The following is an 11,626-nucleotide window of genomic DNA, read 5'->3' as shown; positions in this document are numbered from 1 at the left end:
GCGGCTCCTGCCCTGCGGGGAAGCACCTGCCCTGCAGCGGGGCAGCCTCCGCTCCGTACTCACCCTCCAGCGCTGCTGCTGCCCTTACCTGGCACCACAGCCCTGCCTGTCCTGGCCCCTGGCCCGGCCACCCTGGCACAGGGCAGACCAGGGGCAGGGATCACTTTGGGGGCTGCTGGGGCGGGGGCTGTCCCTGACGGGGAGGGGTACCGGCAGATCCGTGAGCGCCCGCCCGAGCGCAGCCCTCCGCGGCCGCGTCTGGGCTCTGGCTCCAAGGCGGGCAGGGAGCCGCTCTGCCCGCAGGGGCTGCACCTCCGCACGGGGCACAGCCGGTGCCCGGGTCCTGCTGCCTTTACCTCGGATGAAGGCCAGGTCGGTGAGCAGCTTCAGCTCCCTGCTGACATCCAGCTGGAAGTGGCAGAAGGAGGCCGTGGCCGCAGGACGGAAGCTCTGCAATGAGTCGGTGGCCCTGAGGATCCTGTGGCATGGGAGAGCGGGGACATCAGGGTGGTACGAGGTGGCCGCCTCGGGCACCAGAGGGCCCTGACCCCCCCGGCAGCCCTGTGCCCATGAGGGTCCCCGCAGCCCGGTACCTGTTGTGCAGCTGCTTGGCAGCCTGGACGAAGCAGGGGTGGTCGGTCTCCTTCAGCACCTCCTGGGCATAGCCCACCATGCCCGAGTTCTCCAGCATGGCCTGGTGCTCCTGGATCTGGCAGTGCAGGCTGGCCAGCCGCTCCTGCTGGCACTCCTCGATCGCCTGCAGCAGGGTCGCCCGCTTCTCCTCCAGCATGGCGCACAGCCCCTGGATCAGCTGCGACACCTCTTCCTTGGCCTGCGAGCCGTTCACCTGCCGAGCACAGCAGGGTCAGCGTGCTGCACGCCCCGAGACGGAGAGGGGACCCTGCTGGCAGTGCTACCCCCACCTGGGGAGAGCTCAGGGACATGTGGGCACCTTCCGCCCTCACCTCCGTGTGCTTCACCGTCTCCTCGAGCTCAGCGATCTGGGTCTGCACCATGTCCTGGCTGCTCAGGATGTAGGCGAGGCTCTTTGTCAGCTTCTCCTGCAGGGAAGGAGGTGAGGCGAGGTGCTGGCAAACCCCGTGCCCCCGGCCTGTGCACCCCATCTGTCCTGGGGCTGCGCCGATGCCCCTGATTCCTCCCTGTCAAGCACCGTCCTTGCCCCGAGCGCGGCCCCAGTGGCGCTTACCCTGAGGGCCTGGTAGGCGCTGAGCACCGGCGTGATCTTGTGGCTGGTGTGAGTGCGTCGCACGCGGCAAAGCTGGCACACCAGCCGCTGGCAGGTCTTGCAGTAGTGAGTCACCTCCTCCTTGTGCTCCGGGCACATCAGCCCCTGCACGGGCACAGGGGAGCTCAGCGGGGCTCCACACCCACCCCCTGTCCAGGGTTCTCCCCCCGGCACCCACAAAAACCCAAGGAAGACCCCAACGGGGAGGCTGTACCTTGGGGCGGAAGGTGAGGGTGGGGGGCGTGGGCTCATGTTGGGCTTTCTGGGTGCCCCAGGGGTGGTAGAGCTTGAAGCACTCGTTGCAGAAGCTGGACTTGCACTCGGTGCAGCCCTTGGTGGCCTCCAGCTGGGGGGGCTTGCAGAACTGGCACATGATGGCGGCACTGATGTTGATGGTCTGGCGGTAGCGCTCCACCACCCGCTCCAGCGTCAGGTTGCGGAAGAGGCTGCCCAGGCCCCGCTCGCCCAGGTCCACATCCCGCTGGCAGGCCGGGCAGGGGAAGCTGACGGTCTGGGGATGCACGGTGCCCCGCTTGCGCCCCGGGTAGGTGCCGAAGCCTGCAGGAGGGAGGCAGGGAGGGAGTCAGGAAGGGCTCGGTGCCCCAAAGCCGCTCTGCCTTCCCACAGGGGAGCCTGCCGGGCGCCCTCCCCGTCCCCTCCGGCCATCCCACCTGACTTCAGGAGGCGGTCGAGGCGATCGGGCTTGGGGACAGTCCGGCGTCCCAGGCGGGGGCTGCGGGTGGCGGGGGTGGCAGCGGGCGAGGAGGGCTCGGAGGTGGCATCGCAGCAGAGATAGCCGTGCTGCAGCAGCACCTCGCTGGCGCAGACATGGCAGACGTTGTGCGTGCAGGGCAGGGCCAGCGGCTGCTTGTACATCTCCTTGCACACTGGGCAGACCAGCTCCCGCTCCATGTTCTTCATGCTGGTCTGGGGAGAGAGGGGGGAGTGTCACCCGCTGCGGACGGCACCAGGGCCATCATGGGGACTGGGATCAGGCAGTGGGATTGGGACCGGATAAGGGCTGGGACCAGGACTAGCACCAGGATGGGGACCAGGGCTGCAACTGGGATGGGGATTGGGACTGGGGCCGATACCAGGGCCAGGATCAGGACTAGCACTGGGACTAGAGACAGGACCAGCACCAAGTCCATATCAGGCCTGGGACCACCACCAGGGCCAGGGCCAGGATCAGGACCGGCACTGGGGCCAGGGCTGGTACAGGGGCCACGACTGGGGCCAGGATGAGGACCAGCACTGAGGTGAACACCAGTGTCAGGGCCAGGGCCAGGACGAGGATGAGGCCTGGCACCAGCAGCAGGGCAGGGATTAGGACCAGCACTGGGACCAGTACCAGGATGGTGACCAGGGCTGCAACTGGGCCGGGGACTGGGGTTGGGGCTGGCACCAGGGCCAGGAGCAGGACCAGCACTAGCACCAGAGCCAGGACCAGCACCAAAGCCCAGACTGGAGCTGGGGCCAGCACCAGGGCCAGGATCAGGCCTGGGAGCAGCAGCATGGCCAGGAGCAGGACCGGCACTGGGACCAACACCAATATAGGGGCAAGGGCTGGGATCAGGCTGGGGATTGGGGCTGGGGCCGACACCGGGGCCAGGGCTGGGACCAGGGCTGGGACCAGAGCCAGGACCAGCGCCAGGGCCAGGACCAGGATGGGCACCAGGATCGGAGCCAGGATCAGGACCGGGACCCCCACCCACGGGTGTGGAGGCAGCTCCCGGTGCTCCCGGTCCCGGGGGGCCCGGCCCCAGCGGTGACACGATGCGGGAGGGGGCCCGGAGCCGGCTTTCCTCGGGGATCGCCGCCCGGCATGTCGGTGCACGGTCCGAGGCTTCGCCGCGGCCTGCCCGGCCCTCAAGGGCATCCCCGCCATCCCACCGCCCCCGCCATCGGGCCCCACCGCGTTGCCATGGCGACGCCGGTCCCGGGGGAGCCCGGCCCGGCCGCCCCTCTGTGTCCCCCCCGCTGCCGCTGCCGCTCACGCTGATGCGGACGAGCGCGTCCATGATGGAGGTGAAGGTCTGCAGGTCCTCGCCCTCGGCCATGGCTCCGCGCCCGCTCCCGGCGCCGGTTCCCGCGGCGGCAGCAACGGACGCGGACGCCCCGGTCTGTTGCAGGGAGCGGCGGAGCCGGGGGGAGGGCGGGGGGCGGTGGCGCGCATGCTCGGCGGGACCCGCCCCGGCGGCGGCTGCGGGGGGGCGGCGGGGGGCGGTGGGGGGGCGGCAGCGGGAGGCTCCCGCCGCGCACCCGGGCACCCCCCGCTGGGCCCGTGTGGATGGCAGCGCGGCTCGGGGAGCGACGCCCAGGGTAGTCCCCGGGCGGGCTGAGCCGGGCGCCGGAAGAGGGGCCGGGGCTGTGACCGGGACTGCGGAGGGTCCCGCGCCCCCTCCCGGGGCCGCGCGCTGCGCCTCTCTCCGCCGTCGGGGGGCGCGCGAGAGGGCGGGGACTGTAGCGCCGCGCCCGGCCGCCAGGGGGACCCCGAGCCCGCCGGAGCGCTGCGCCCGCGGGGCGGGGCGGGGGCTCCAGCGCATGCGCAGTGTCTCTCCCCGCCTGATGCCGTGTCCCTCCCGGCGCGGCCGCAGTGCGCCTGCGCAGAGTGGAGGCACCGGGACGGGGCCGGGGGCGACGCCGCGGGGCACCATGGGTAACGGGGACGGGACGGGCCCTGGGGGGCTGCGGGACGAGCTGGGGGCCCGGGGGGGGGGGGGGTGTGGGACAAGTCTCGGGGCCTGCGAGAAGGCCTGGTCCTGGGGGCAGGCTGGGAGCTGCAGGCCAGGCCGAGGCCCGGGAGGCAGCCTTGGCCCTGCGGTCCCTGTCGCTGTGGCAGCAGTGACCCCGGTCCCGGCAGCCTTGTGAGGTGATGCCACGGCCCCAGCCGTAGGCACGGGCACCTCCCTGGCACTCTCCTCGCTGCTCTCGCTGCTGCTCTTCGCTGGGATGCAGATGTACAGCCGGCAGCTGGCCTCCACCGAGTGGCTGACCATCCAGGGTGGGCTTCTAGGCTCTGCGCTCTTCGTCTGCTCCCTCACCGTATCCTTCGGGGCTGCAGGGAGTGGGGCTGGGGTGTGGCACCCTGTTTTCTCCCTTAACGCTCCGGCCAGGCCTTCAACAACCTGGAGAACCTCGTCTTCGGCAAGGGCTTCCAGGCCAAGATATTCCCCGAGAGTAAGTGTGGCAGAGGGATGCGGGGCAGGGAGGAGAGGGAGCACATCGTTGTTCAAGGGTGTCAGGTGTGCCGGCCTGCAGCAGGGCTGGGTTTGCAAAGGGCTGCAGCGTGGCCCTGCCTCACATGTGCTTTGCCTGTGGGACCAAAGGGTCCCAGCCCTGGCCTGGAGGAAGGGCCTGCCCTGGTAGTACCCCCTGAGCTTTTCCCATGCTGCTGGTAGGTTTGTCCTGCTGCATTGCTATGGCCCTGACCCTGCTACTCTGAGGCTGACGTGTTGGGTCAGCATGGATGCATCTTTTATCCTGTTTTTTTTCCCTGCAGTCCTCACCTGTCTCTTGCTGGCTCTCTTTGCCTCTGGCCTCATTCACCGAGTCTGTGTAACCACCTGGTGAGTCCAGAGCCTGCTCTGGAGGGCGGGGAGCAGCCGTTGTGCCGCTGTGGCCGCTGCCAGGGACCTTGATGGCTTATGCTTGCCATTGGGAGGGGAACAGGGCACTGGGTAAGGCCAGTGTTAGGCACCACAGCACAACAGGAGTGAAGGGGAAGGTGTCAGTTCAGCCCTGGTGTGTTCCTGCTTGCCAGCAGCTGAGCAGCCTCTTCTCTTCTTTCCTTGCAGCCTCATCTTCTCCATGGTTGGCCTTTACTACATCAACAAGATCTCTTCCACCCTCTACCAGTCTGCAGCACCCGTCGCTGCACCCGCCAAAGCTGTTGGCAAAGGCAGAAAGAGGAATTGATGTCCTGCTGCCCCTTCCCCGGGGCAGCCCTCTCCCTGCCAGGCCGGACTGGGGCTCTCAGCCGCCCAATAAAGCCATTTCTTTGTAGTTCCTTGGCTGCAGCTGCCGCAGGTTTGGTTCCTCTGCCGGCTCTCAGCCCAGTTTCCTTGCACCGCTGTGTGCTGGCACAACTGAGAGCGGTCGTGCTTGCTCGTCGGGGCTGTGGTGGAGCCCAGGGTGGGTTCTCCACCTCACTGGTGCCTGGTGGGGCTCGGCGCGGGCTGGCAGAGCGTGGCCAGGATGGGTGGGCAGACGCTGACCCCACCACTGCCTCCCAGGGAAAAGGTTCTGATGGTGCCTCGTCTGCCTGGACCTGCAAGGGAGGAAAATCCCAGCGGAGCTGGGCAGGTCGGAGCAGGCTCTGGTGCGGCAGGGGCTTGGCCTGGCTGGAAGGAGTCGGCGGAGGGCTGCAGGGACACACTGGCACTCGGGGCTCCGGTGGGTGATGGGATGGGGGAGCCAGGGAAGGTGCAGCTCTGCCCCTGGCTGCTGCCAAGCCCCTGTGCTGTACGGCCATGGCTGCTGGTGCTTGGCGGGGAAGAGAGGCACGTCTGTGCCCTCTCCATGCCGGGCAGGGGGGAGCCACTGCGCATCGGGGCTGCCCCGGGGCAGAGGAGGCCTTGGAAAGGGCCCCGCGAGCCGTGGGAGGGCAGGCCCGGTCTGCTCCCACGCCGGCCCCCGCCACCCGCCGTGGCCGGACGCGGAGGAAACCAGATGCTTCCTGCGGCTCCGGCCGCCGCCGCCGAAGCCCGGCGCTTCCTGCGGCACCGGGCCCGGCGCTAGGGGGGGTCCCGCCCGCAGGGGGCGCCCCGCAGCCTCCCTGCGCGCATGCGCTATGGGGCGTGGCACGGCTCCGCACTACAGCTCCCAGCGGCCCCCGCGCCGCGGCGCTGCCGTGACTCATCCTCGCGACGGTGGGAGAGCGGACGCTGGGCCCGGGACCGATCAAGGTGTGGGCGGGGGCTGGTACCGGCAGGCGGGGGCGGTACCTATTCCTCGGCCGGTTCGGGAGGGCCCGGTTCGCGAAGGCCCGCGGGGGCTCGGGCCCTGTTCGGGAGGGCAGGGAGGGGGCCGGGGGGCACGGAGGCGGCTGGGCCCGGCCCGGTTGGGGGGCGGGGCGCTGGTCGGTCCGCCTCTCACGGCCGCTTTCTCCACAGGCCGCCATGACCAAGCTGGGGCAGTGGCTGTGTGGACTCGCCCTGCTGGGCTCAGCCTGGGCCGCGCTGGCGTTGGCACCACCGGGGCTGCAGCTCCCGGCCCCGTACCGGCAGGCCCTGTTGCCCCTGCCCGTCTACCTGCTGGTGGCCTTCGGCTGCTACTCCCTGGCCACCGTGGGCTACCGCCTGGCCACTTTCAACGACTGTGAGGAGGCAGCTGCTGAGTTGCAGGAGCACATAAGTGTGGCACGGGTAGACCTGCGCCGCCGAGGGCTGCGCTTCTGACCCCAATAAAGCTGAGGGACAGTGGCTGCCTGTGATGTACAGTGCTCCCCGGGGGCGGGGGCACAGAGGGGAGCGGGGGGCCTCTGGCCGGGGCTGCCCTGGGCAGTGCTGCCCTGGGCAGGGGCCACAAGCAGCCACAGACCCAGGACACTGCTTGAAGCCGCACTGGTGGGCAATCGCTCATGTCTCCCCAGGATGATGCTGGTGTTCCGGGAGCTCTGCGCAGACGAGGGGTCTCCACACAGGCCCGTGTCCCCTCTCAGCACTCCCACCACCCTGCAGAGGCTGCAGGGAGCCTGCCCCAGCCCAACCTCTCCCTCTCCAAGCTTCATGGAGCTTGGCTCTAGAGGCAGGGATGCAAGGTGGCGAGAACAGGATCAGGCCTCGCCCTGCAGGCCTGCGGCACTGGGTAGCACTGTGGGCAGAACGCGTTCCCGGCTGCCCTTCAGATGTGGTTCGCGCTGTCAGGTGGGAGCTGGCGAAGACTCATCCCGGCCCCGCTGGCCGATTTCCAGGGGAAGGAGGAGAGATGCTGGCTGGGTGGAGCAGGCGGCGCAGCCTTTAAAATGCAGAGTGCTCTGAGCCTGTGGTCTCCCCCAGCCTGCCGGGGCGGCTCAGCCCATGCCGGGGGGCTGCTCCCCGCTCCTGCTGATGCAGCAGCTGCTCCTCTCTGCCCCCACCTTTGTGGGCAGCAGCAGGCAGATGTGCCGGACCACTGCACTGGGCTTCTCCAGGAAGGGGGACAAGTGCCCCGCAGCAGAGGCATCCCTGCTGTAGGCTGGGGGTCCCTGGTCAGCCTCTGTCCAGGGGTTCCCCTCTGTCTGGGGCTGCCTGAGACCCAGTGCTGCCGGCCTGTCTGGAAGAGCTGTGTGGCTGGTGGTGACGCATGCCGGGACCTGCCTTCCTGGCAGCCTCCCTGGCTTCTTCGCATACCAGCCAAAGGACTTTCTTGTTTTTAATTATTGGCTGCGCATCCTTCTGCAAAAAGGAGCAGTTGGTATCATGAGGGAGGACTCGGGCTAATTAGCAGGAGCGACTAATTAGCTGTTTCCTGAGCAACAATGGCAGCTCTGAGCAGGGTGGGCAGCTCCTGCGGTCTCGCCTGTGCATGGCCGTTTGTGGGGTGGCACCACCCCAGATTCGGCAAAGCGGTGCCTTTCTGGGGTGCAGGGCAAGAACAGCAGCCCTTCATGGGCTACTCATGGCCTTCCGTGGGCTACTCACAGCACTCTGTGGGCTACTCGGGGCCCTCTGGCAGCTGGGCAGGCAGCAGCACGGTGGCAGCTTTTCCCTGCACAAACACATGCCCGCTGCAGGCGCTCGCGCCCCGGGGAGATGCTCCGCTCGCCTCTGGCCTCGTGTGTGGGGTTGCGTCGTGACCACTCCCGCCAGCTGCTTGCGGCACATGCCAACCGGAGTGACCGGTGGGCAGCCAAGTTTCTGCCTGGTGCGTCAGCAGGGAAAGCTGCCCTTTCCCAAGGTGGTCAGTCCTTCACCCAGGCTGGGAGCCATACCCCAGTGCTGGTGGGGGGGAGCGGGGGCTCCTCCCCACCGGGAAATGGGGCTGCTGCGGCTGGGGGAGCAAGCAAGGCCCTGGGGCGAGTCCCTGGGGCAGAGACACCTGCAAGCGCAGCCGGTGCAGGCAAGTGGAGCCCTGGCTCTGCGGCAGCAAGACGGAGCACGCCGGGCAAGCCCAGTAGCTGCACCGGCTGGGGTTGTGTGCCGCAGCACAGCGGGAGCTTGTCTTCCCCTCCAGCCACCGCTCTCGGCTCGGCTCCGTTCCTGCTGCTCGCCTCCATATTGATTTTTCCCAGGCCACATCGCAAGGTGTAAACGAGTGTCTGAGCCGTAGCACAGGCTCTGCCAAAGTCCTCGTCACCGCTTCCTTAATCCGGCCTGCGTCATCCGGGATGGAGGACGTGCCCACACCAACAGAGCTGGGGACGGGGCTCCTCACCCTGTGGGGGGGGTCTCCCGCCCTGGGAGGGAAGTCACGTTTTCCAAGGCATCAGCGTCTGTTGTGTAATTTGGTCACTCAAACATGCTCCTGTCCCTCTGCTGATGGACTTGCCTGATAGCTTCATTCCAGATCATTGTTAATTTGTTAATCGAATTTGGGTCGATGCCAACGGCTGCCTGATTTGTGCACGCTCAATCGTCGTGGTTTTAGTGAGGATTTTAATTGATTGTAAGTTTGCCGTCATGGCCGGTCGCAAGCCCCATGTCGAAGCTGCAGAGTGGACTTTTCTTTCCCCGGTGTGACCGGTGTCCCCGTGCTGCTGCTCACGGCGGTTCAGAGCAGCCTCCCTGGGAGTACTGCCATCCTCGGTGTCCCCTCCCTGCCCCAACCCAGACCCGTGCCCGCTCCCTTCCTGGGGCCGGGGCTGATGCTTCCTTGCTGCTGCGAGTGCAGGGGTTGCCAGGATGAGCCCCCACCATCCTGGGGCCAAAGTGGCTGTGGGGACAAGGGCTGTCCTGGCCTTTGCACCCAGCACACCAGGAGGAAGGGGACAAAAAACAGGCACTGGAAAAAGTCTCTGCTTTATTAAAAGGCACTTAAATTTGTACAAAAGAGATGCAGGGCTGCCCGGCAGCCCCAGCCCGGCGCTGGGGCAGAGCCATGGGTGTGGAAGACCATCCAGGGGTCCCTGGGTACAGGCAGGATGCCCGGGGACTGAAGTGGGGGGCTCCCGCCGCCCTGAAGGCATCACTGAGACCAACGCAACCATCACCAAAGGACCAAGGGCTGGAGGGATGCCAGCAAGGGTGAACCACGGCGGCAGAGGCAGGAGGTGCCCTCCAGGGGCCCTGGTCCTGCCAGGATCGGGTGGCCCTAGGCCGAGGGAGAGAGCAGCACCGTGGTGGCACCCAGAGTTCAGTGGCTGGGGCCTGTCCACGCTGGAGTAAACTGGCAAGGGGAGGCTGGGGGGAATCCTTCATCAATCTGCGAGCACGTGGGCTCCTTCCTCGGGGTCCAGCAGAGCCCCCTCAGGCGTGCAGGGGTCTGTAGGGCTTGTCCTGGCCTGGTGGGTACCGCCAGAAGAGCCAGAACCGCACGATGCTGGTGACGATCCCCGGCACGTTTGGGACCTGCGGAAGGACGGGGAGGTGGGGAGTGGATCTACCCGGCTTGCAGCGCTGCTGCCCTCCCCCACTGCCACTCCACCAGCCCCGCGTTGCCGGGGGAGATTTATTGGCCTTATACCATCTAATTAATTAAAATCAATACTCATCGTGCTGAGCCGAGTCACCGGCTCTGCTGTGTGACACAGATGACGCTGGATGGGGGCTGGCCCAGTGCCAACTGCTCAGCTGAACACTGTGAGGGGGACGGGATGGGACGGGACGGGAGGGGATGGGATGGGAGAGCATCCCTTAGCCACCTGCCACCCCAACCCACCGTGATGTAGGGGTCACGGAGCTGCAGGCCATAGAGCGTCCAGCTGGTGGAGGCCAGGAAGGTGGCAACTGTCAGGGGGAAGGACAGGCAGCGCGTTGACTTGCTCCGGACAATCTTGGCCTGCAGAAGCACATGTCGGGTTGGTCCCAGGCTGGGCAGCGCTGGTGCCACCATGCCCAGCCCCACGCACCAGGTCAGCCAGCGGCGAGAGGTACATGCCGATGGTGAAGACGCTGCAGAAGAGCCCCAGGTGTGCCAGGCGTGTCTGCGCATCAGCAATCAGGAGGGTGAAGTAGCCGTAGCCGGCAGCCAGCACGGCCAGGAGCAGCAGGCTCCGCAGCAGCATGGGACGCTGGGGCAGAGACGAAGGGACGGTCAGGGCGAGGGTTCCCCCCGTGCCCTGCATTGACCCAGCCGGGCTGCCCCCCACCTTTGCGGGGCTGTAGTAGAGGTATGCCAGGATGTAGAGGGTCTGCAGGGCTGCCCCAACAGTGTTGACGGCGATCAGCGTCCAGTCCCGCTTCAAGCAGCCGTAGCCCAGCCAGCTCAGGTTGCTGCAGGGCAAACGGCACAGGCTGCCATGGCCTGGGGGCTTCTGCCCACCCCCACGGTCATGTAACCCCCCCCAACAGCATGTGACACCCTCCCCGCCCCCCGGGCTCGACCCCGCTGTACTTGACGTCGGTGGTGAGGAAGGGCAGGAACTGGATGTTCTCCACGCTCTTGGTTGCCAACATCTGGCGCAGGTCGGACCTGGGGGAGCGGAGGGGAGCGGCCCCCTGGGTGCCCAGCGCCACGGGGTGTGCAGTGCTGGGGGGCTACAGCCTTTGCAGCCAGCAGGCACCCCCCAAAACGTGCACCCTGAAATACCCCCAGCCCCTGCCACTGCACACCCCACACCTCCTCCAGCCCCTACACCCTCAGTGCCCCACCCCGCGCCCCCAGACCCCTCTGTTCCCTGGCGTCCTATGCCTTCAGCCTTGTCACCCCCCAGCCCCCGCAAACCGGCCCCAGTGCCTCCCGCACCGCACCCCTCAATTCCCCTCCCATCGTACCCCCCGAACCGGACCCAGGGTGCTCCCCCTTAGGCCCCCAAACCCCTCCACATCGGCCCGCAATGGCCCCCATTGCACCCCGGAACCGTCCCGGCGCCCTCCCCATTGCACCCCCAGCCCTCCCACACCCCCATGGCCCCCCGCCCCCCGCCGCGCAGGGCCTGGAGCCGCCCGGGCGCTCACAGGCCGGTCCCGAACATGGCGAGGGTGCAGGCCAGGCAGGCGGCGGCGAGCAGCGGGGCCATGCCGGGCCGCGGCACCGGGCACCGGCGGCAGCGGGGAGCGGGGCGGTGCTGCCCGCGGCGGGGCGGGGCGGGACGCACTACCGGGGAGGGACCGGCGGCGACACGGGGCTGGGGGGGGGTGGTGCCGGCCACGGGGGGCAGCACGCGGGTCGCGCCGCCGCGTCGGGCCAGGTAGCCCCGACACCACCGTGATGGGCAGAGGCGAGCCCCATGGGGCACCCCACGGCGGGGGGGGGGGGAACGACGACCACACACCCCACCGGCGCTGTCCCCAGTGCAGG

The 11,626-nt window shown here is 68.1% G+C and overlaps 4 protein-coding genes across 4 annotated transcripts; 2 read left to right on the top strand and 2 right to left on the bottom strand.

Moving 5' to 3' along the window:
- Positions 1-210: 210 nt before the first annotated feature.
- LOC309416468 (tripartite motif-containing protein 46-like) lies at positions 211-3,306 on the bottom strand (the record flags this gene model as incomplete). Its single annotated transcript, XM_082016013.1, has 7 exons — positions 211-478; positions 594-847; positions 966-1,061; positions 1,208-1,351; positions 1,461-1,804; positions 1,918-2,173; positions 3,244-3,306. Coding segments are annotated over 7 exons (1,425 nt in total), but the record flags the coding sequence as incomplete, so codon positions are not given.
- An 854-nt stretch (positions 3,307-4,160) lies between these two features.
- LOC309416465 (dolichyl-diphosphooligosaccharide--protein glycosyltransferase subunit KCP2) lies at positions 4,161-5,259 on the top strand. Its single transcript, XM_082016011.1, has 4 exons — positions 4,161-4,291; positions 4,363-4,426; positions 4,749-4,815; positions 5,044-5,259. Exons 1-4 carry the CDS (start codon positions 4,199-4,201, stop codon positions 5,162-5,164), a joined length of 345 nt encoding a protein of 114 aa, XP_081872137.1. The 5' UTR covers positions 4,161-4,198; the 3' UTR covers positions 5,165-5,259.
- An 874-nt stretch (positions 5,260-6,133) lies between these two features.
- Positions 6,134-6,645, top strand: LOC309416467 (dolichol-phosphate mannosyltransferase subunit 3-like; the record flags this gene model as incomplete). Its single annotated transcript, XM_082016012.1, has 2 exons — positions 6,134-6,153; positions 6,361-6,645. The coding sequence occupies exon 2, from the start codon at positions 6,367-6,369 to the stop codon at positions 6,643-6,645; it is 279 nt and encodes a 92-aa protein (XP_081872138.1). The 5' UTR covers positions 6,134-6,153; positions 6,361-6,366.
- Positions 6,646-9,633: 2,988 nt separating this feature from the next.
- On the bottom strand, positions 9,634-11,345 carry LOC309416469 (sugar transporter SWEET1-like; the record flags this gene model as incomplete). Its single annotated transcript, XM_082016014.1, has 6 exons — positions 9,634-9,735; positions 10,046-10,165; positions 10,236-10,397; positions 10,476-10,599; positions 10,721-10,798; positions 11,284-11,345. 6 exons carry the CDS (start codon positions 11,343-11,345, stop codon positions 9,634-9,636), a joined length of 648 nt encoding a protein of 215 aa, XP_081872140.1.
- Positions 11,346-11,626: the final 281 nt, after the last annotated feature.

This window comes from Phaethon aethereus (genome assembly GCF_964289735.1).
Source record: "Phaethon aethereus genome assembly, contig: HAP1_SCAFFOLD_720, whole genome shotgun sequence".
NCBI lineage: Eukaryota > Metazoa > Chordata > Aves > Phaethontiformes > Phaethontidae > Phaethon > Phaethon aethereus.
The sequence above is the reverse complement of the archived record's forward strand: the minus strand, read 5'-3'. Positions and strand labels throughout refer to the sequence as shown.

Bases quoted from the DNA above. Each gene is read 5' to 3' on its own strand.
- LOC309416465 (XM_082016011.1), top strand. From the start codon at position 4,199: ATGCAGATGTACAGCCGGCAGCTGGCCTCCACCGAGTGGCTGACCATC. The intron at 4,427-4,748 runs GTAAGTGTGGCA...TTTTCCCTGCAG, and splicing joins GGCCAAGATATTCCCCGAGA to TCCTCACCTGTCTCTTGCTG. The intron at 4,816-5,043 runs GTGAGTCCAGAG...CTTTCCTTGCAG, and splicing joins CGAGTCTGTGTAACCACCTG to CCTCATCTTCTCCATGGTTG.